General features: G+C 38.6%; 1 protein-coding gene across 2 annotated transcripts in view; it reads left to right on the top strand.

Moving 5' to 3' along the window:
- The window catches only part of LOC120219835 (cytidine monophosphate-N-acetylneuraminic acid hydroxylase), a 72,413-nt gene that overhangs the window by 26,380 nt on the left and 21,036 nt on the right, over positions 1–24,997 (top strand). For both annotated transcript variants that reach the window (XM_039216715.1, XM_039216714.1), the window contains exons 5-9: positions 22–212; positions 4,140–4,287; positions 4,599–4,680; positions 6,573–6,710; positions 9,054–9,189. In XM_039216715.1, the coding sequence (XP_039072646.1) occupies positions 22–212; positions 4,140–4,287; positions 4,599–4,680; positions 6,573–6,710; positions 9,054–9,189 (695 nt within the window). The remainder of the gene's footprint in view (positions 1–21; positions 213–4,139; positions 4,288–4,598; positions 4,681–6,572; positions 6,711–9,053; positions 9,190–24,997) is intronic.

Genomic DNA, 24,997 nt, shown 5'->3' with positions numbered 1-24,997 from the left:
CATCTCACTGTCTTCCAACAGATAACGTACCTCACCCACGCCTGCATGGACCTCAAGCTGGGAGACAAGAAGATGGTGTTTGACCCTTGGTTAACGGGTCCTGCGTTCGCCCGGGGATGGTGGCTGCTGCATGAGCCTCCACCGGATTGGCTGGAGAGGCTGTGCCGCGCAGACCTCATTTACATCAGTCACATGCACTCAGACCACCTGAGGTAATGGAGGAGATGCCGCAGTAGAGGCATAGCGTGTTTGCGGGTGCTTTGCAGCCCCTGCTCCCTTGGAGGTGGGTGTCGCGGGGAGGAGAGAGGACTGGTTCAGATAAATGCTGGCATTTGCGTAGATTTTAGAAGTGCGTGCGCACTCGATGCCCCTGGGCGTGAGGAAGCAGCCGTGGGGGGGCGGGGGGGGCAGGGGTTAATAACCCTCTTTACCTCTCACTTCCCACTCTTGGGCCGCTGGGCAGAAGTGTGCATCGGAGGTTCGCCACAGCTGACTTCCTTCTTCCGTTCAGCATTCGCAGCGGGAGTCGGCACACATCTTCCGTACGGGGCCCGCGTGTGAATAGCGTGGGCTCCACGAGCCGTGTGGTCACTGTCACACCTGCTCACCTCTGTGGTTTTGGCACATGGGCAGCCTGCATTCCAGTGAAATTCTCTTCATAGACAGTGACATTTGAACATTACACAATTTTCACGTATCACAGAGTATCTCTGTCCTTTGGAGGATCTCTGCACCTGTTTTAAAACGGTAAAAACCACGTTTAGCTTGCGGACCGGGTAGCTGCGGTCTGCCAACTCCTGATTTATAGCACCCCAATAATCCCGAGCTCCCGGCTTGTAACCCTGAGTTCACTGAAACGAGAACAATAGCACACTGAAAATAGGAACCGAAAGGTCCCTAACCCAGGAAATCAAAAAGAAAGCGACTTTTCACTTATAAAACCATACACATTTGCAAATGAACTATTTATGAAAGGGAAGTCGATCTACTTCAGAGTCTGTATCTCCCTCTCTCTCTGACCCTCCCCGCTCACGCTGTCTCTCTCTTTGTTAGAAATAAATAAAAATATTTAAAAAAAAAAACAAAAAAAGAAAGAGGGAAGGCCATATTCTCAAACGGTTGGTTAGGTACAGGGTCATTTTTGTTCTTCCTTGTTTTGAAGTTTGTTTCGCCGCTGCTGGGTTGCCCATATAGACACACAGCAGTGCCCACAGTGCTATAAAATGAAGCAACTTCAGCCTTTTTTCCCCCCTGCGATCCTACATGACAGAGTTCACATGTAGGACATACTTTGTAGAAATGTCTATGGTTAGGGATGATGTGTTCTTTGCTGGTTGACTGGCCCCTGGATTTTCTACTCTAAGACACGAATATGCTCTCTGTTATTTTTCTTTGAAAGGAAATAGCTTTAAAAACTAGCTGTCTTCATAACGAGTTACCTGCTGCACACTTACAACTTGATGACAACCCAGTATTGGGGTGCTGTGATGCAAGATCTCCTTGTCCGCTGCATGGTACCTCTGTCCCACACAATGTCCAGAAGCTACAGCGCCACACCTCCAGGTTTTTGAGAGCCCTGGGTTCACGTACCGTGTGATAGCCATGCTGCATACGAGGACTTTTGTAGAGCTTGTGGAGAAAGTGCAGGATTACCTACGTGAGGCGATGGCTGCACAGTGCCTGTTCCAAGATGCACTTGCCTTGCCTAAAGCCCCGGGGAAGGTTTATTCAGGGAACACATGGAATTTGAGGGAAGGGAAGAAGTTTTCATGTCATTTCATCCAGTCGTATCCCAACCACAGTCCTAAAAAGCAATTTAGGGGCTTATGTGGGTGAACTTGTCAGGCATGAAGACACCAGTTCTCAAGTAGAGTGTACAGCACGTGTGGCCACGAGGTGTCCTGTGAACAGTTTATTACTGAAGAGTTACTGAAGCTTGTAACGGTCAGCCCTTTGACTCTGGTTCCTGATAAACCCTTATATTTTGACTCTCACCTAGTCAACTAAAAAACACGGGAGCCATTTGCTTCCATTCTGTGTCTCGCCTTTACTCACCGAATGAAATCTCCTAATACCAATGTTGTGCCATTCGGAATAAGCCACCAGGTCAGATATCTGTGGGGTTTTTCCTACACTCTCCAGTTACGCTTTCCAGAATTGTACATGAAGGAGTCACTTTAAGATTAAGGAAATAATGCTTATTTTGTCTGTACATAGCAGTCTGTAAATACAATTTTTATTTGAGCCAAAATGAAAGATGGATTTTTTTTTTTTCATTTACCAATGGTATCACTACCCAAAACAAGGGGAAAAGGCCAGTGTACTTTAGAGAGTAGTCTTTAATCAAAGAAATGTGATTTCATTGTGTAAATGGAGGGAATATTGTAACAGATGATATTATTAATAGATGCCACTAAGAGGTGTCAACATTTTTTTTTAAATCACAAAGCAATAAAAAGTCCATTTTAGACTAATTTATCCTAACTCCCAAAGTCCTGTAAAATAGAAGACTTGGGTACTGGGCCCAAAGACTGAAGGCACAAAGAATCTTTCACTTTTCAAATCCTTTGTTTTTAAAGAAGATTTTCTGTACACCGCCCCCGCCCCCCCCCCCGCCCAGATTCTGTTTATTTGAATACCTTTTAACACAATGCTGGAACTTAAATATTAGTACAGTTAATAAGTACTGATAATGCAGATTTTGCTTCTGCTTTTCTTATCAAATAACCCATTTCCCGTAACATTATACTCTGTACAAGGGTGATTCTTTTTTTTTTTTTTTTTAATTTTTAAATGTTTATTTTTGAAAGAGAGAGCACAAGCAGAGGAGGGACAGAGAGAGAGGGAGACACAGAATCCGAAGCAGGCCCCAGGCTCTGAGCTGTCAGCACAGAGCCCAACAAAGGGCTCAAACTCAGAAACTGAGATCATGACCTGAGCCAAAGTCAGACTCTTAACCGACTGAGCCAACCAGGCGCCCCTGGACAAGGGTGATTCTTAAACCAGATAGCATATTCGTTAGAGTCTGGAATTGCCTTCCAGACTAGGCCTAGAATCTGAAAACATGAATCTGCATACCAATTTGCTATTTCTTAGTTGTATGTGTCTGAATATGTTTTCTCACTTAGAAAAAAGCAAGCAAAAAATTCAGAGGGTTTTTTTTTGTTTTTTGGTTTTTTTGCCAAGAATTAAAGTACCATGTGAAAGTGCCAGGCACCCTGTTTGACATAGAATAGATACCTTCGCATTTATTTGTTTATTATTCACGTTTTTGCCACACCCCACAGTGGTACATAATTTTTTTATATAACGATTGCTCAGCAAATGAAACTTGACTTAATCTCTGTGTTCGAAAGCTACTCAGACGGCTCTTTGTGTACTGAGTTGGGATTACTCTACATGTTGAATGTCATTTTCCTCTACACTAAATTTGACTGGAAACTCACTCCCTGTGAGGACAGAGAACTTATTCTATATACTGAGGTGTGGCTAACAACCTTTGAAAGTTGGAAAACTGCTCCGGGTCCTCCTTCTCTGGTGGGCCAGGCGTTTCTCTTACGGGGAGCTGTCACGTGGGGAATGAGAAAAATGAAACTCACAGAGATCTTCACCCACCAGAAACCTCTTCAGCATGACTTTTTCTACCTTCAGTTAGAAGTACCCACAGCATTGATGGAGTAGATAAATTGCCCATCTGGTTGCTGTACGTGCTATGGTGTATGCTGTGTTCTGACACAGAAAAAGGAATCTTGGAAGAAATCAGCTTGGAGGGAAAAAAGCCCTTCTTTTGGACTCTGATGAGAGTCTGTCTTTTCAATTCCTTTTTTTCTTAAATTTTTAAATGTTTGTGTATTTTTGAAAGACAGAGTGTGAGTGGGAGAGGGGCATAGAGAGGGGGAGACACAGAATCGGAAGCAGGCTCTGGGCTCCGAGCTGTCAGCACAGAGCCCAACGCGGGGCTCAAACCCACGAACCGTGAGATCACGACCTGAGCCGAAGTCAGAAGCTTAACCGACTGAGCTACCCAGGCGCCCCTCTGTTTCTTCTTGATCAACATGTTGGTATAAGGAGCAAACTGTCTCTTCTACTAGGTGGTCCTATTCTGTCACCTTTCAACCTTTCCATCCTTCTGATCCTAGTTACCCCACGCTGAAGGAGCTGGCTAGGAGAAGACCAGATATTCCCATTTATGTTGGAAACACGGAGAGACCTGTATTTTGGAATCTGAACCAGAGCGGTGTCCAGCTGACCAATATCAATGTAGTGCCATTTGGAATATGGCAGCAGGTCAGATATCTGTGTTTTTCTACACTTTCCAGTTATGCTTTCCGGGTTGACTTTTAGGTAAGGAAGTCACTTGAAGATTAAAGAAATAATAGCCGATTTGTTTCTGTGTGTAGCATTCTGTAAATATCATCCTTATTTAAGCTAAGAGATTTTTTTCCTCATTTACCAATGGTGTAACTCCATAGTACAGGATAATACATTTAGTTTTGAATGAAGGAGATTTCTTTCCAGAAGAGTTGACAACTTTCTCGGATACTTAATTAAAAGCCAAACTGACATACACAGTTGTTGCTTTTATTGTTACTTTCCAGGTAGACAAAAATCTTCGATTCATGATCTTGATGGATGGCGTTCATCCTGAGATGGACACTTGTATTATTGTGGAGTATAAAGGTACTTTCTTGCCTTCATCAATACCGAAAGAGAAAAATGCTCCTGGACAGAAGAGCGATGACCATCTTCTTCCATCTTCATTTCCCCTGGAATATAATATATTCTGTTCTTGCCTTAGAACAAAGTGCTATCATTCAGATAGTCTTTCCAAAGGACATATTAATGGTAATGTTGTCTATGTAGTGAGAACTGCAAAGCTTTTTCATAAGGTGACAGATATTCTGTATTTTGCGTGTAGTAATTTCTTCAAACTGCCTTTGTTGAATAAATGTCTTACTTTTTAAGATTTTAATTTCAGTGCAGTTAACGTACAGTGTTATATTAACTTCAGGTGCCGAATTTAGTGATTCAGCACTTCCATACATCACCTGACACTCATCACAAGCACGCTCCTTAATCTGCATCGCCTATTTCACCCATCCCCCAACCCACCTCCCCTCTGGCAACCATCGGGTTTGTTCTTTAGAGTTAAGAGTCTGTTTCCTGGTTTGTCTCTCTCTCTTCTTTCCTTTGCTCATTTGTTTTGTTTCTTAAATTCCACATATGAGTAAAATCATGTGGTATTTGTCTTTCTCTGATTGACTTCTTTTGTTTAGCGCTATGCTCTCTAGCTCCATCCACGTCATTGCAAATGGCAAGATTTCATTATTTTTTATGGCTGAATAATATTCCACTGTATATAGATACCACATCTTCTTTATGCATTCATCAGTCGATGGACACTTGAGCTGCTTCCATAGTTTGGCTATTATAGATAATGCTGCGATAAACATAGAGGTGCATGTAACCCTTTGACTTAGTGTTTTTCTTTTTTCTTTTTTTTAATTTTTTTTTAATGTTTTTATTTATTTCTAGGAGAGAGAGAGAGAGAGAGAGAGACAGCATGAGCAGGGGAGGGTCAGAGAGAGAGGGAGTCACAGACTGAAACAGGCTCCAGGCTCTGAGCTGGCAGTCAGCACAGAGCCCGACGCGGGGCCCGAACCCACGAACCGCGAGATCATGACCTAAGCGAAAGTCGGATGCTTAACCGACTAAGCCACCCAGGCGCCCCTGACTTAGTGTTTTTCTATTTTGGGGGTACATACCCGGTAATAGTACCACTGGATCATAGAATAATTATATTTTTAACTTTTTAAGGAGCTTTTGTACTGTTTTCCACAGTAGCTGCACCAGTTTGCTTGCCCACCAACAGCACAAGAGGGTTCCCTTTTCTCTACATCCTCACCAACACTCATGGTTTCTTGTGGGTTTTTTTTAAAGTTTATTCATTTATATAAACTTCTATAAGTTTATAATCTCTACACTTGACATGGGGCTCGAACTCACAGCCCCAAGATCATGAGTCACATGCTCCTCCAACTGAAGCAGCCAGGCGCCCCTCTTGTGTTTTTTATTTCAGCCATTCTGATAAATGTCTTTTTATCTGTTGAAATACTATCAGGTAATATAATCACGTACTTCTGCCTTTTATGTGGGAAGATGGCTTTACTGCCCCAACCATCACTGAATAGAACTTATGGAAGGTTGAGAGATTCCAATCACTCTTCCTCTGCATTCTTTGGGCTCAGCATCTGGAGACAATTGACTGAGGAAATAGTCTGTCTGTGACACTGGAGTGAAATCAAGCTAATTGTCTTCATGGGACATCCAGAACCTACCAAATAAAATAAAAAAGAATCAATTTATTCACTTGAAATTTCAAAAAAATGCTAGTGAAGATTTTAGGTTTTCAAATCTTCCTCATCTTTTTCCTTGGCCATAAGTAATCCTCCTCTAATCAAACGAGTCTCATGAAATAGGCATGCATGGGAGACTTTGTTGGCTTGGGAATTCAAACTGTATGATGTGCAAGATTTCACCCTGAATATCCATCCCGCTTTGTTTTTCCACAGGTCATAAGATACTTAATACAGTGGACTGCACCAGGCCCAATGGGGGAAGGCTGCCTGAGAAGGTTGCTCTAATGATGAGTGATTTTGCTGGAGGAGCATCAGGCTTTCCAATGACTTTCAGTGGTGGAAAATTTACCGGTAATATTTTATATCAGAGCAATGCCAAAGAGAGGTGTGGCACTTTGCTAAATGCTGTGAGAATAAAAACAAAGATAATTAAGATACAGTACCTCCCCACAGGAAGTTTGCAGTCTTACTGGGAAACAAGATTCGCAAACCACAGATAGATGAACTGATGTTCCCAGCTCAAAATATGGTGATGGAGCGTGAAAGAAACACTAAGGCAATTAGGGTACAATCTCAGGAATAGTCAAGAAAAAAGTCATTTGGGTCATTTTGATTTATGGTGTAGACCATAGGCAGAGCAGGAAAGGTCCAACATTGGTAATCCAAGCTTAAATGCTCTTGGAAGGTGATTCAGAATTGAGTGTGTGCAGCTTGACGTAGGCGTGTCCCCTGGGCCCCGGGGAATGCTCATACAAGGGAGGAGCACAGTCACTACAGGTGATGTTAAGCGGGGAGTGGAGTAGGGGACATGGGGAGATATCGGTCAAAGGCCCAAACTTCCAATTATAAGAGGAGTGAATTCTGAGGATGTAGTGTGCAGCGTGGTGAGTATAAGTAACAGTATTGTTTCATATGCTTGAAAGTCGCTGGGAGAATAGGTCCCAAATGGTTTCACCAAACACACAAAATGGTAATTGTGTGAGGTGATGAAGGTGTTAACTAACCTTTTTGTGATCATCGTTTTGCAGTTGATCATCATTTTTCAATTGATCATCACACTGCATGCCTTAAACTTCTACAATGTTGTATATCAACTCCGTCTCAGATCTGGGGGGAGAAGAGTGTAGGGTCCAAGGCAGGGCCTCTTCTGCTCTGAGTCTGGGGGTGGTGCTGGATTGGGATGGGAGAAAAGTGTGTAAGTGGCATCCTCAGTGCTGACACTGTCAGTGCTCAGTATGTGTCTACGGAGTAAATTAATACGTTTGGTATATGATCTCTAACAACATGGCAGAAATATTACTTGCAGTCTGAAGAAAGCTTCTGTTCGGTTCCTTCTTTTCTTCTGTAGGTCTGTGTCCACTGCCCACCAGGGTGCAAAACCACATGAGAGAGGGAGGTGCCTGTCCTTAGGGCGTTAACTGGGGAGGCAAAATATACCCATTAAAGGCTAGCTAGAATGACCCCATTTCCGTGAGAGTGTGTGTATGTGTAAGTGAATGAATACATGCACGCATTTCTTTAAAAAGGTCTGGAGCGCACGGGCATTGGTATGTCTAGGCTCTGCGTAACTAATTGTTCTGTGTCCTCGTCTGCATTTATCAAATTCCATAGCAATAGCAGTAGGAAGAGCCTCGTGAAGTGGAGCCCTCCATGCTCCGGGCCCTGCCTAATTCTCCAGGTTCCTTTACTGCCTGTGTCCCGTTGCTTGTCACAGATCAGTCCGCACTGGCCTGCTGTCTGGTCCCCGGTCCCAGCACACCACGTGCCTTCCTGCCCTGGGCCTTTGGATTTACTGTTCGACCCCCCAGGAGTTCTCTTGCCCCTGAGCACGTAGTCAGCACCTTCTTCCATGTCTGACAGTGGCCCCCTTCCCCTCTGCACCCCAGCCACTCTGCCCCTTTCCCTGGCTTACTTTCTTCCTTAGGTCATCGCTCTTTGAAATGGCCTTATTCATTTCCTCGTGCACTATTTGCTTCTCTCACTAGAATAAATAGTCCGTGAGAGCAGGGACCCGCTTTCTCTTTTCACCACTGGACTCTCAGCACCTAGAACTATGTCTGGCACACAGTAGGTACACATTTAAAAAATTGACTGGACGGATGAGTGAGCAAGTGAACAAAGGAACCACCTGTGAGGTGGGAGTGATGACCTACCCACGGAGGAGGGAACAGACTTAATGCACCGATTGGAGCTGCGTTTTCATCCTCAGTCTTAACTGACTCCAGCGCCATGCTGTCAACCACTGTGCATCTGCCAGAGCACGAGGGACACGCTTTGCCTTATAATCCACCAAAATAACGCAGTCACGTCCACGTTAGAAAAGGGCTAATGAATACAAGAATTTCAGCGCCCTTAAAATGTGCGTGCACACAGAGGACAACCGTGCATGCTGCCCTTTGTGTTCAGCTAGAGGCCCAGTGAATTGCCATTAACCAGGAGAGAATTCAGTGTCTTTGGCTGGTTTGGTAACATTTTCCCAGTAACGAATTGAAATTTGCAAAGTAAAGCTGGGGGGCAGGGAGGAGGGTAGCGGGCAGGGAGCGCTTTTCACTCATGATGCAGAGCTTTGTTCTATTCCGTGTTGGTCTATGAGTTTTATCTGCAGAAATAATCTCCAGTTCCACTCTACTAGAACGTCTGTTTTTCTGTGATTTCTGAACGGAGGAGATTCTAACCCAAACCGTGTCATTGCAGAGGAATGGAAAGCCCAGTTCATTAAGACAGAAAGGAAGAAGCTCTTGAACTACAAGGCCCAGCTGGTGAAGGACCTACAACCCCGAATTTATTGCCCCTTTGCTGGGTATTTTGTGGAATCCCACCCATCAGACAAGTATGGCTGGACGTTTGGTACCACATTTTTATGCCTAAGTTAATGTATGCTGGATGAGGTGTTTGGGTGTGAATCAATATGGAATAAGAATGAGTAATTAGAAGGAGTCTCGAACTTGCTTCATAGGCTGCCTGAGGACACAGAGCATGAATAAAAGCAGTGCGTGCCTGGCAGCTAGAATTCATTCAGATAGATGTTCTCTGAAAGGATCCTGGGAAGGATAAAGGCAATCGCTATGGGCTCAGTACATGCCAGGAACTAAACTAGGACTTTTAGCCAAGCCATTCGAGTCCATCTTCTCAGGACACTGTGGGGTAGGTACTATTGTGCCTTTTTTGCGATAGGGAATCCAACTCGGAGAGGTGTGGGGACTTGCACAGCCACTCTGTTGGGAGCACTGGAGTTGAGAAGTGAACTCTGGTGTGTCCAGCGCCAGAGCTCTCTCCTCTCCACCACACCGCAGCCCCGAGTAGAGTATCTGCTACTGTCACATTTAAGTCTCCGTCTCCCTCTGGGGTATCCCAAATGGTTTGCAACAATATAACTTTTGGTCTGTTTTTTTGGCTGTGTTTTTGGAGGTCTGTGAATTTTCTTTGAGAATGCTATTTAAATGTTGGATCTTCAGTTTAATGGTGAAATGAATGACAGTCATTCATTTCAGTACTGGGTTTTGCACAAAATGCACTTGTTGCGGTCACTTTGATACTGGGTAATCTTTGAAAGCGTTAGCAGCTGACTTTTAATAAACTTCCTCCCAAATAGGAATATCTATCCCAGGGGAATCTCAGATTTAAGGAGCATTGTTGTGAGTGCATCTTAACTACTGTCTTTAGATTGGCTTGTCCTTCTTGGAGACTTTACTACTGCCAAATGCCTCAGCTCGGTGAAAGCTTTTTCTTTTCTCAAAAAACATAGACGCTTTGATAAGAAGGAAGCATCCAAAATTTCCTATGAATTACTAAAGTTCAGCTAAACATTTGCAAGATTATTAGTGTCCTTCGAGACATTGATTGGAGCTGCTAGGGCTGGGTTGTCCAATTCGGTAACTCCCTGCCACATGTTGAGAAGTGGTTACAGTGCTGCTGAGGATTACTGAAGTTGGCGTCGATGGATTGATTGGGTTTGAATTAGTTTTCCTATGTGCTGATACAATGTTGTAATTCGTTGAACATTCGTTGAATATTTACCGTAGATAGCTCATTTCACAGTGATACTTGTGTTCATTGTACTTGGAAATTAGATTAAACTATTTATCATGCTAAAATCTATTTAACTTAAATTTTTAGCTTAAGGGAAATACAGACACGTTTTTACATTAAAATATAGGCATCTAATGATGCAGAATTTTGTACAGATGGAAGGGCTAGTCCTATGCTGGGAACAGGAAAGACAAAAGGAAGACGAGGTCTGTTGCATATTTCACGTTACATAGCAATCGGTACCAACAGAGAAGAAAAAAGTACTGGATAAAATTTTTTTTTGAATAACGTGGACTGTATGGAGACATTTTCAATAAATGTAGGGAATCTGGCAAGAAGTTTCCTCTCAATAGCCAACAAAGAATTAATGAAATTTGTCACATTAAGTTAATAACATATCAAGAAGAAGTGGTGTTCAATGCATGAATGCAAGTGTATTTCAGTGAGAATTATTAATATTTCAGTGTATTTGTTAATCTAAGATGAAAGATCACATGACCTCCAAGGACACTCCAAAGTTTAACTCTCATTTTGACAAAAAAATCCTCTAAAATTGAACATTGGATGACTGTTTCCTTACTCTATTTAATATATAATCGTGTGCGTGTGTGGAGTTGGGGGAGTCAACCATGGAGGGGCACTAGAACATTTGAAGTCAGAAATACTTTAAAGAATCCAATAAGACAACATCAGTGAAGTAGACATCTAGAATAATAAAGGCGGCAAGACTATCACGTATGATGCTGATAGGATGGTATATCTAGAAAATTAAAGAAAGAAAGAAAGTCAACTGAAAAACTATTCCAAACAATTAAAACAACTACTACTTGGGATTTGTAATTACAGAAAAGGCTCTATTTTCAATAGTAACCAAAAAAGAGGAACAAACTGGGGATAAATTTAACTGGAGGTGTGCGAGTCTTAATATAAAGAAAGCTTTCAATGCCACTGAATGACACAGAAGAAAATCTATACTATGTTTGGGGACCAAATAACAAAATGGTATCGTTCATAATAATTTATAAGGTTAGTGTGATTCCAAGATACTTAGTAAGTGTTTTTGAAAGTAGTCAAGCTGATTCTTAAATTAATCTGGGGAGGGAGGGAAGCCAAGAATATTTAGTAAGACTCTGATTAAAAAGAGCTATCGGAAGAAACTACTCTACCAGGGAGTAAAACACGTTAAATTCTGTGTTTTACTAAAACCCAAAGGAACTATTGCATAAACAGCCAATAAGTCAGAATGCAAAGTACAGAAATGAACTCAGATCCGTCTGTGGGTTTAGTAGAAAAGTCTCTGTGGGAGACATTTCAAAGCAACAGTGGTTTAGTAAATGACACTGGGCAAATAGTTTCAAGGGATTTTCAAATTAAAAAAAAACACCAAACCTGTCAATTTACAGCCCCCCAAAATTTGAATCTGGAGAATAAGTACTTTTGAATCTTCTATATTTGACAAAGAATAATAATTTCTACCAAATATGAAAAACTTACTTTTTTATCATGGTAGGTGTTCTTCAGCTATGTTAGATTTTTAAAACACCCAGACATACAGGGATTTTTAAAACAAGGAGTTGGTGTTTCCTTTCTTCTTCCTATTGAATGGTACATCTGGAAAACATTTCTCTAAGTTTTATGAAGCGGCCACTAGCAGAAGTACCCTGGATGCGTTGTTGAAGTGTGGACTGTATACATACAAATGCTTGGAACCCTCACCAGTTGATGAAGCTGCTAAAAGAAAAGAGAAAACAATGAACTTAATGGTCTTGTGCTCTTTGCAAATGCTTGTTGGTTGAGTCATGGAAGATTTGTATTGTCAAGTCCAATTCAAAGATTTCCTGAAACTTGGGGCACTGGGCTGGCACAGTTGGTAAAGTAGTGACTCTCAATCGCACGGTCATGAGTTCTAGCCTCCCATTGAGCATGAAGCCTACTTAAAAAAAAAAAATGCAAACTTCCTGAAACAAAAATAATGCTTGCCAGACATTCAGAAGTCATAGACAAAATCTGGCATTGTGACTAACATTTCTCTGATGTTGTCCTGCACATGAGCAAGCTAAATTTAAAGCTCCAGGGAAAGGAAGCACATACTTGTGACTTAGTTATACAGGATGAAAGTTATATTGAAATTGAATCTTTTTCTAATACAAATCAACAATGATTTTACCCATTTTGGAACATGAATCAATATGCAGAAGATGTTATTTGTAATTGGCAGTATTATATAAACTGAATGCAAAAATTACAAACCAAATTTGAACAATGCTTTGTTAATATTTATAATTTGCCATTGCTTTTCAATTTATGCAATACCCCTTTGGATTCAGTGTTCAAACTAATGAGTTTACCCAAGAGTTATTGAATTTACTAAACTTGGACAGATGTAGTTTTAAAACTAATCCATTTTGCTTCAAAGTCAAATCAGTCTTCCTAAGAAAAATGAACCAGTTTTATCAATGTACGTGTGAACATTATATAAAAATATATTTTTGGTACTTGATCCATTTACTGAAAATCTTTTAAGTATGTTTGAAATAACTTGAACAAGTGAATCTACTCTTTCAACCGTAAGTATTATGAAATTTAAATGCTGATCAACTTTCTTAATGAAAATTTAGTGTTTGAATTGAGATGTACTCTGATAGAGATGTGTCTAACTGAGAAGTACTATAAATAATGTGGCTAGAGAAATACTGTTTATTTTTCTAGTCCTCAATTTTATTTTCTCTAAGAAAGTTCCATGTACTTAAAATGTTACTGTGCTTCCCTACTAAGCAGCTACATCAGTTACATTTTTAAACTTAAAAAAAAAAACCAGATATACTTTTTTTCCTAAGAACTTCTTACTTTGAAGGAGCACAGACCTTACAAGAAATACTTTGGAATTGCTAGATATCCCTAGATATAAATTCAAAGAATGTGTTCATGTATAAACATACACACCTTTTAAAAATATGTATGTCAAAAACAATCTTATCATAAGAAACAGCCCTAAAGTAGGAATGAAAGTTAGGAGGCTTTGGTCACATAGGAGACATGCTCATCTATTAACCCCATTGATGTATCTTTAACTCTGAGATGGAGAATAAAGTAGAGTTGAGTTGAGTTAATGGAGACAGACAGCAGATGAAGGACTTAGTGAACCAGGGAAAGGTTGTCTGTGTTGAGTGAAACTGATACAGAACGAAGGGAATGAGCATCTCCAATGACTGCTGGCAAATTATGGCTCTCAGAAACTCCCCTTAGACTTTGCCTAAATTCTTTAATTTTCTAAAGAAAATGGAGTTATCAGTAGATAACTCTATCTCGCACTCAATCTTGATATAGAGCTAAGTGGCCATCAGTTAATATAACAAAAACAAACCTCTCAGCACCTACTATTGTAGACATAGCACAAAGGTTGCACTTAAATGGCGCCAAGATTCAATGTAGTTAAGGGCCAGTATAGCAATCAGAACAGACATCAGTTAGTGCTGGATCAGGTCCTGAAGGCTCTGCTTCCCCAAGCTTTAACCTTCTAACTGATGGAACTGAGAGAGAGAGCCAGGAGCTCCCAGGGTAGCAAAGGGCACACTCAGGGTCTCAGAGAAGCCGTTTAACCAGCTGACACAGAACTATTTCAACAGTTTTGCAACCACTGGACCTACCAGCTAAAGGTTAACTGTTCCTTAACGTAATGGAAAAAGTGGAGAAAAGACCGTGCTGCCGCCCACAGCTGTCACCCCACACGGAACTACCCGAGGACTGAGAGCCTGGACTGTGGTAATACTTGTCATATGTCACATAACTCACTGTCTTAGACAATGGTGGACATAAGTTCAAAGATATAAAGAGAAAGCATTTCTAAGTCCAAGAGAATCTGTTTAATAAGATTTAAACAGTAGGTTATTCTATCGCTTACATACTCTTAGTTGTGGTCACTCAGGTAAACAGTATCACATCAGTGGCAATATTTGCCACATGATACTGTGGAAAGTTATGAAAGCCAGGCCAATGATGAAGTATTGTAGAAGCTTCAGTTAAAAAGGAAGAGGAAGAACAGAGCATTTCCTTATTTGGCTTAAATAAACATGTTTCATGTCAAAGCTTGCGGTCTGAATGCAGCAGATAAATGACATTCTTTGAGCTGATCTTATGGTCTAAGGTGTGACCAGAGAAGAGGAACCAGACAAGGTAATGGACATTTGACGTGTCTTAGTCTGTTACCTAATTTTGAGAAGGAAAGAATTTTTCTGATGGCACCCACAAAGGCGTCCCTACCTGAGAAGTTATGAACAGAGTTGCCCTCAGACTTAAGTTGGATCAGAAGGGAAGGGGATGGTCTATATCTGTGGAAAAACAGAAATCCAGGGAGAGAAAAATAATGCATTAAACATAGGGGAACATTCAAGTACTGTGGGTTTCAAATCATAAACCACAGAAACCAGCAGGTAGTAGAAAAGCGTTTTTAAAGTGTTTAAAGAAAAGAACTGTCAGCCCAGACTAAATCCAATGAAAATACTCTTCAGAAATGAAGGTAAAATAAAGACATTTTCAGTTGATGCAAAATGAAGATAATTCATTACCAGGAGACCTACTTTAAAAGAAATGCGAAAGAGGGGCGCCTGGGTGCCTCAGTTTGGTAGGCGTCCAACTTCAGCTCAGGTCATGATCTCACAGTTCCTGGATTCAAACCCCACACTGGGCTCTGTGCTGACAGCTCAGAGCCTGGAGCTGCTTCAGATTCTGTGTCTTCCTCTCTCTCTGTCCCTCTCCTGCTTACACACTAAATCTCTCTCTCTCTCTAAAAAAAAAAAAAAAAAAAAAAAGAATGAACATTAAAAGAAAATGCTAAAGAAAGTTCTTGAGATGCAAGGAAGAGGATACTAAAGAGAACCTTGGAATTTCAAGAATGAGGGCAAGAGCAACATAAATGGTAATAACTGTATACGTATTAAGACAATTTTTCTTAAGTTCTTTAAAAAAGTTAAACAGTTGAAAGCAAGAATTATAATATGGTCTGATGGGATTTTCAGTATATGCAGGTGTGAAACATAAGACAACTATTAGCATAAAGGGCCCTGTGTAGTGGAAAGTTTTTGACATTCTGCAGTGTTACAATATTTTTAAGTAGACTGGAAAGTTAAGTATGTTAATTGTAATCCCCAGAGCAGCAACTATAAAAATCATACAGGGGCACCTGAGTGGCTCAGTCGGTGGAGCTTCTGATTTTGGCTCAGGTCGTGATCTCACAGCTTGTGAGTTCGAGCCCCATGTCGGACTCTGTGCTGACGGCTCAAAGCCTGGAGTCTGCTTCGGATTCTGCCCTCTCTTGCTCTGCCCGTCCCTCACTCATGCTCTGTCTCTCTCTCTCTCAAGAATAAATAGAGCATTAGAAAAATTGTTTTTAATCATACAAAGAAAGAAATGTCATCAAAAACTCAATGGGTTTAACAAATTCAGTTAAGCTGCAGGATACAAAATTAACATATAAAATCAGTAGGGTTTTTTACATAGTAATGACAAATTATCTGAAAAAGAAATTAAACAATAACATCAACAGCATTGAGAATAATAAAATATTTAGGAGTAAATTTAAGCAAGGAGGTGAAAGATCTCTACACTGAAGATGCAGCACATTGATGAAAGAAATTAAAGAAGACACAGATAAATGGAAATTTAATCTGTATTCATGGATTGGAGGAATTAATATTGTCAAAGTCTCCATACTACCCACTGTAATCCCCATCAAGATTCCAAAGGCATTTTTTACAGAAGTAGAAAAAATAGTCCTAATATTTATATGGAACCACGAAAGACCCCAGATATCGAAAGCAATCCTTAAAAAGAAGAACAAAATGAGAGGCATCATACTTCCTGATTTCAAGCTATTTTATAAAGCTATAGTAATCAGAACAGTATGGTATTGGCATTAAAAACAGACAGAGGTCAGTGGAACAGAATCAAAACCCCAGAAATAAAGTCATGAATATATGGTCAACTAATATTTGACAAGAGAGCTAAGAATATTCACTGGAGAAAAAACACTCTTTATTAAAAGGTCTTGGTAAGATTGGATAGTCACATGTAAAGGAATGAAACTAGACCCCTGTCTCACACCATTTACAAAAATTAACTCAAATTATATTATAGAGTTTCATGTAAGACCTGAAACCATACAACTTCTAAAGGAAAACATAGGCGGTAACCTCCTTGACATGGTGCTCGGAGGTGATATTTTGGCTTTGACATCAAAAGCCAGGGCAACAGAAAGAAAAATAAACAAACGTGACTGTATTTAAAAAGATTTTGCACAGCAAAGAAAATACTAACAAAATGAAAAGGTAACCTATGGAACGGGAGAAAGTATTTGCAAATCATATATTTCATAAGGGGTTAATACCCAAAATATATAAACAACTCCTACAACTCAACAGCAGAAAATAATCCAATTTCAAAATGGGTAATGGACCTGAATAGACATTTTTCCAAAGAAGACATTCAGATGGCCAACAGGTACATGAAAACGTGCTCAATATCACTCATAATCAGGGAAATGCAAATCAAAGTCACAATGAAATATTACTGCACACCTGTCAGAATGACTATTATCAGAACAACAAAAAACAACCAGTGTTGGAGAGGATATGGAGAAAGAACCTTATGCACTGTTAATAGGAGGTAAATTTATACAGCCACTATGGAAAACAGTATGGAGGTTCCTCAAAAAGTCGAAAGTAGAAAGACCATATGATCTAGCAATTCCACTTCTGGGTATTTATTTGATGAAAACGAAAGCCCTTGAAAAGAAATGCACCTCCAATTTCATTGCAGCATTATTTATGATAGCCCAAACCAAACAGGAAGTAACCTAAGTGTCCAACAGTGGTTAAATGGATAAAGAAAATGTGGTATTATGGAATACCAATAGAATATTCTGCAGCCATACAAAAGATGGAAAACTTGCTGTTTCTTACAGCATTGGATGAACCTTGAAGGCATTACATTAAGTGAAATATGTCAGACAGAAAAAGATAAATACCATATTATCTCACTTATATGTCAAATCTAAAAAAGAAAAACCCACCAAAAACCCAAAAACCAAGCTCATAGAAGAAGACTTCAGATTTGCAGTTACTAGAGATAGGCAGGGGGTTGGGGTTGGAAAATGCCATAGAGATGGTCAAAGGTGCAAATTTCCAGTTATAAGTAAGTGATGGGGATGTAATCTATAACACGACAACTATAGTTAACACTGCTGAACAGTATGTTTGAGAGCTCCTAAGACAGTAAATCCTAAAAGCTCTCATCACAAAGAAAATTTTTTTCTTGTATTTTTTGTATCTATATGAGAATATGGATGTTAGCTAAACTTACTGTTGTAGAGAAATAAACATGGGAAGATCAAGGGCAAAATTTTAGAATATTATTAAGTACATTTCTTATTTATTTATTTAGAGAGGGAAGGAGGGAGAGAGGAAGGGAGGGAGGGAGGGAGGGACGGAGAGAGAGGGAGAGAGAGAATCCCAAGCAGGCTCCGTGCTGTTAGTGCAAAGCTGGGCATGGGCCTTCATCTCATGAACTGTGAGATCATGACCTGAGCTGAAACTAAGAGTCCAACACTTAACTGACTGAGCCGCCCAGGTGCCCCTGAGTACTTTTCTATAGTGCCAATCACTAATCCTAATTATTAACTCTAATGGAATATTTTTAAGCATCTTACCTTTGGGGATATTTCATCCATCAATAGAATCATCTTGCATTAAGAACATCGCAATATGATAATACGTTATTTTGATTAGGGCTTTCACATTATCTTAAACATGTGTTAACTTAGGAAAATTTTTACAAAGCATGGGCTTCAGAATTCACTCTACAAATATAGTTTAATGGATATTTAAATGTTAAATGACACGTCAAATGCTTTTCCTGTGTCTACTGAGATGGTTATATTCTAGTCTATTAATTATTGGGTTTCATATGTTAAACCAATATTTCATTCCTGGTGTAAACCCTACTTGGTAATGATGCAGTATAATTTGGGGGTGCTGGTAAAATATATATAATGAAATTTGCCATTTAAAGCATTTTTGAATGTACAATTCAGGGGCATTAATTATATTCACAATGTTATGCAGCCATGACTACTGTTTATTTCCAAAACTTATTGTTTCATCCCAAACAGAAATTCCACCCATTAAGCAGTAACCCTTCCTTCCTCTTCCCCTCCCTCCTTTTCTGATAATATCTAATCTATTTTTGTCTTTACGAATTTGCCTATTGTAGATATTACTTATAAGAACAATTATAAAACATTTGTCTTTTTTTCTCTAGTTTATTTCACTTTGCATAATGGCTTTAAACTTCCAATTGTATGAAAATTTCATTCTTTTTATGGTTGAATAATATTCAATATTTGAGCAGGTCTTAAACTTGTGAACTATGAGATGGTGACCTGAGCTGAAGTCAGACGCTTAACTAACTGAACCACCCAGGCACCCCTTTGCTCATTTTTAAATTGGGCTATCTTGATTGAATTGTGGGAGTGTTTAAATATACTACAGATATTAATCCCTTATCAAATGTGTTATTTGCGGATATTTCCTTCCACTCTCTACAGACTATATTTTTTCTTGATAATAACCTTTGATGTATAAAAGTTTTTCATCTGTATGAAATCAAGTTTATTGATTTTTTTCTCTAGTTGCTTATGCTTTTGGTGTCATATCTAAGAATACATTGTCAAATCCAAGGTCACAGAAATTTATTCTTATGTTTTATTTGAAAAGTTTGATGTTTTTTAGCCTTTATATTTAGGTTGTTAATTTTGAGTCATTTTTTGTATATGGTGTGAGGTAAGAGTCTGAATTAATCTTTTTTGCCCATGGAAATCCAGTCGTCCTGGTATCATTCAATGGAGACATTTCTCTCTGTGTTGAATGATATTGGCACCCTTGTCAAAAATCAATTATCCATAGGTGTATTGAGTTCATTTCTGGACTCTTAATTCTATTATATTGGTCCATATGTCTATTTTTAAGTCAGTGTCACATTGTTTTGATTATTCTAGTTTGTAGCAAAGTGTTAGTCCTCCAACTTTGTCTTTTCCAAAATTGTTTCAGCTATTCAGGGCCCCGTATATTTCCATATGAATTTGAGAATCAATTCCATTCCAGTCAACTATCCCATTTCTGCAAAAAAGGCTGATTGTTTTGAGGAGTGTTGATATCTTAAAAATAATATATTTTCCAATCTGTGAATATAGGAGGTCATTTATTTAGTTCTCCTTTAATTTCTTTCAGTGGTGTTTTGTAGTTTTCAATGTACAAATATTTTACCTCTTTGATTAGCTTTACTCCCGGGTCTTTTATTCTTTGGGGTGTTATTGTAAATGGAATTGTTTTCTTAATTTCCTTTTCTTTGGTTGTTCTTTGCTGGTTTATAGAAACACAAGTGATTTTTGTTTGTTGACCTTATACCTTGCAACTTTACTAAATTTTCTTATTCATTTTATTATCTTTCCTGTGTATTCTTTGGTTTTCTACAGGTAGAGTCATGTCATTTGCAAATAGAGAAAGTTTTACTTCTTTCTTTTTTTTCCAGTTAGATGTCTTTTATTTATTTTCCTTGTCTAATTTCTTTGACTAGAACTTACAGTACAATTTTTAATAGCAGTCGTAAAAGCAAGCATCCTTCTCTTATTCCTGATCGTAGGAGGAAAGCTTTCATTCTTTCATCATTGAGCATGATGTTAGCTATGGGTTTTTCATAAATACCATTTATCGTGTTGAGGAGGTTTCCTTTTATTCTTGAGTTTTCATCATGAAAGGGTATTGGATTCTGTAAAATCCTTTTTCTGCATCAGTTGAGATGATGATGTGCTTTTTTTCCCCTTTATTCTATTAATGTGGTGAAATACGCTTACCGATTGCCTGATGTTGAGCCACCCTTGCATTTCTGTGATAAATCCAACCTGGTCATGGTGTCTAATCAGTTTAGTATGCTGCTAGATATTGTTTGCTGGTATTTTGTTGAGGATTTTTGCATCTGTGTTCATAAGGGACTTCGGTCTGTAATTTTCTTTTGTTGTAACGTCTTTTTAAATTTTTATATTTTTAAAAAGTCGACATATGTTGTATTAGTTTCAGGTGTACAACATAGTGATTTGATAATTCTATACATCGCTCTGTGCTCACCAAGATAAGTGTAGTTACCATCTGTCACCATACGACATTATTATGATATTATTGACTATATTACCTACGCTGTACTTCTTTCTCAGCTTCATGACTTATTTATTTTACAGATGAAGTTTTAATCCCTTCACCTTACCTGGCTTTGGTATCAGGGAAATGCTGGCCTCCAAGAATGAATTAGGAGGTGTTTAGGGGAGAGTTTGAGAATGATGATGTTTTCTATTTTATTCTGGAGTTGGCTTAAACAATTTGTGTGTTCCTAGGGATTTGTCCATTTCACCTAAGTTATTTAATTTGTTGTGTACAGTTGTTCATAGTGTTATAGTTCTTTCTATTTCTATAAGGTCAGTAGTAATGTCGCCTCTTTATGATTTCAATTAGCTGTGTCTTCTTTTCTTCTTTGTCTAATAAAGATTTGTCAGTTTTGTTGATCTTTTCGAAGAACCAAATTTTGGTTCCATTGATTCTCTCTACTGATCTTTTTTAATGTAGATGTTAGAGCTATAAGTTTTCCTCTGGGCATGGCCTTTACTACATTTCATGGGTTTTGTATATTGTATTTAAAAAATTATTTAATTTACATCCAATTTAGTTAGCTTATAGTGCAACGATGATTTCAGGAGTAGATGCTTTAAAGCCCCTTACCCTTTTAGCCCATCCCCCCTCCCACAACCCCTCCGGTAACCCTCTGTTTGATTTACATACTTAAGAGTCTCTTATCTTTTGTCCCTCTCCTGTTTTTATATTATTTTTGCTTCCTTTCCCTTATGCTCATCGGTTTTGTGTCTTACAGTCCTCATATGAGTGAAGTCATATGATATTTGTCTTTCTCTGACTGGCTAATTCCGCTTAGCATAATACCCTCTAGTTCTATCCATGTAGTTGCAAATGGCAAGATTTCATTCTTTCTGATTACCAAGTAATACTCCATGGTGTGTGTATGTATGTGTCTGTATATATGTATGTATATATACGTATGTATATATACGTATGTATATATACGTATGTATATATACCCACATACCACACCTTCTTTATCCATTCATCCCTTGATGGACATTTGGCTCTTTCCATACTTTGGCTATTGTTGATAGTGCTGCTATAAACATTGAGGTATATGTGTCCTTTCAAAAGAGCACACCTGTATCTCTGGGATAAATGCCCAGTAATGCAATTGCTGGGTCATAGGGTAGTTCTATTTTTAATATTTTGAGGAGCCTCCATACTGTTTTCCAGAGTCGCTGCATCAGTTTACACTCCCACCAGCAGCGCAAAAGACACCCTCTTTCTCCGCATCCTCACCAACATCTGTTGTTGCCTGAGTTGTTAATGTTAGGAATTCTGACAGGTTTGAAGTGGTATCTCATGGTGATTTCAAATTGTATTTCTGTGATGATGAGTGATGTTAAGCATTTTTTCATGTGTCAGTTGGATGTCTTCTTTGGAGAAGTGTCTATTCATGTCTTGGGCCCATTTCTTCACTGGATTATTTGTTTTTTTGGGTGAGTTTGATAAGTTCTCTATAGATTTTGAATACTAACCCTTTATCTGATATGTTGTTTGCAAATACCTTCTCCCATTCCATCAGTTGCCTTTTAGTTTTTTGAATGTTTCCTTCCCTGTGCAGAAACTTTTTATTTTGATGAGGTCTCAATAGTTCATTTTTGCTTTTGTTTTCCTTGCCTCTGGAGACGTGTTGAATAAGAATTTGCTGCGACCAAGGTCAGAGAGGTTTTTACCAGCTTTCTCCTCAAGGATTTTGATGGCTTCCTATCTTACATTTAAGTCTTTCATCCATTTTGGGTTTATTTTTGTGTCTGGTGTAAGAAAGTGTCCAGTTTTCCCAGCACCACTTGCTGAAGAGACTGTATTTATTCCATTGGATATTCTTTCCTGCTTTGTCAAGATTAGTTGGCCATACATTTGTGGATCCATTTCTGGGTTCTCTATTCTGTTCTATTGATCTGGGTGTCTGTTTTTGTGCCATTACCATACTGTCTTAATGATTACACCTTTGTAATACAGCTTAAAGTCTGGGATTGTGATGCCTCCTGCTTTGGTTTTATTTTTCAAGATTGCTTTGGTTAATTGGGGTCTTTTCTGGTTCCATACAAATTTTAGGATTGTTTTTCTTCTATCTCTGTGAAGAATGCTGGCATTATTTTGATAGAGATTACATTGAATATGTAGATTGCTTTGGGTAGTAATGATATTTTAACAATATTTGTTCTTCCTATCCAGGAGCATGGAATATTTTTCCATTTTTTTGTGTGTGTCTTCTTCAATTTCTTTCAAAAGCTTTCTATAGTTTTCAGTGTATAGATTTTTCACCTCTTCAGTTAGATTTATTCCTAGGTATTTTATGGTTTTCGTTGCTATTGTAAATGGGATCAATTCCCTGATTTCTCTTTCTGTTGCTTCATTATAGGTGTATAGGAATGCAACCAATTTCTGTGCATTGATTTTATATCCTGTGACTTTGCTGAATTCATGTGTCAGTTCTAGCAGTTTTTTTTGTATAATCTTTTGGGTTTTCCATATAGAGTATCATGTCATCTGCAAATAGTGAAAGTTTGACCTCCTCCTGGCCGACTTGGATGCCTTTTATTTCTTTGTGTTGTCTGATTGCTGATGCTAAGCCTTCCAATACTATGTTGAATAACAGTGGCAAGAGTGGACATCCCTGTCTTGTTCCTGACCTTAGAAGACAAGCTCTCAGTTTTTCCCCTTTGAGGATGATATTAGCATTGGGTCTTTCATATATGGCTTTTATGATCTTGAGGTGTGATCCTTCTGTCCCTACTTTCTTGAGGGTTTTTATCAAGAAAGGATGCTGTATTTTGTCAAATGCTTTCTCTGCATCTGTTGAGAGGATCATGTGGTTCTTGTCCTTTCTTTTATTGATGTGATGTATCACATTGATTGTTTTGCGAATATTGAAATACCCCTGCATCCCAGGTATAAATCCCACTTGGTTATGGTGAATAATTCTTTAATGTATTGTTGGATCTGATTAGCTAGTATCTTGTTGAGGATTTTTGCATCCATGTTCATCAGGGAAATTGGTCTATAGTTCTCCTTTTTAGTGGAGTCTTTGTCTGGTTTTGGAATCAAGGTAATGCTGGCTTTGTAGAAAGAGTTAGGAAGTTTTCCTTCCATTTCTATTTTTTGGAACAGCTTCAAAAGAATAGGAGTTCACTCTTCTTTAAATGTTTGGTAGAATTCCCCTGAAAAGCCATCTAGACCTGGACTCTTGGTTTTTGGGAGATTTTTTATTATTAATTCGATTTCTTTACTGGTGTGCAGGATAGTTTAGTGTTGATAGTTTAGTGTTGTGTCTCAAGACACAAAAAAACTTCCATGCTGTTCTGCCATCCTGGCCCCTCCCCACTGTAGGTTGTATTTTTATTTTCACTTTATCACTAAGTATTTTCTCATTTACCTTGTAACTTTCTGATTTATTGGTTAAGAGTGTGGTGTTATAGTCAATATTTAATTATCTCTAAATAAATCTGTACATTCAATATAGTAGCCATCAAAATCCTGACAGGATTGTTTGTACTTGCAGACAACCTAACTATAAAATTTATAAGGAAAAGCAAAGGAACTAGAATACCCAAAACAATTTTGAAAAAGAATAAATTTGGAGAGGTCATACTACCCAATTTTAAGACTTGCTGTAAAGCTACAGTAATCAAGATAGCATGATACTGATGAAGGGATAAGCACGTGGATCAGTGGAGCAGAGTAGAGAGTCCAGACATAGATCCACACAAATATAACCGATTGATTTTTGACAAAGATGCAAACACAATTCAACAGAAAAGAGATAGTTTTCAATAAATATTAATAAAATAATTGGAAATTCGTATGCAAAAAATGAATCTCAATTAAGACCCCACATTGTATACCAAAGAAACAGGTCAAAGTATATCATAGATCTAAATATAAATGTAAAACTATAAAACTTTTAGAGGAAAAGACAGAAATTCTTCATGACTTTGGGTTAGGCAAAGACTTCTCATATATAACAGCAAAAATACAATCCATGGAGAATAATATATTGGACTTTATCAAAATTAATTTTTTTCTCTATGAAAGACACTGGTAAGGGGATAGAAAGACACACAAAAGATCATGAGTAAATATTTGCAAGTCAAATATCTGACTAACAACTTGTGTCCAAAATCTGTAATGAACTCTCAAAACTCAATGTCAGGAAACAACTCAGTAATACATGGTAATACATGGGCAAAACATTTGAACAGATACTGCATCAAAGAAGATATATAGATGCAAATCAACTTAAGAAATGATGTCCTTATATCATTAGCCATTAGGAAATACAAATTAAAACCACAGTGAGATAACAAAGTTTTCAAAATTGACAATAACCTGTTATGTTAAGGATGCAGAGCAACAGGACCTTCACAG

The sequence above is a fragment of the Hyaena hyaena genome, unplaced genomic scaffold (assembly GCF_003009895.1).
Source record: "Hyaena hyaena isolate Hyena2069 unplaced genomic scaffold, ASM300989v1 scaffold_652, whole genome shotgun sequence".
NCBI classification, from domain to species: domain Eukaryota; kingdom Metazoa; phylum Chordata; class Mammalia; order Carnivora; family Hyaenidae; genus Hyaena; species Hyaena hyaena.
Note: the sequence above shows the minus strand (reverse complement) of the source record. Positions and strands in the feature narration are given on the sequence as shown.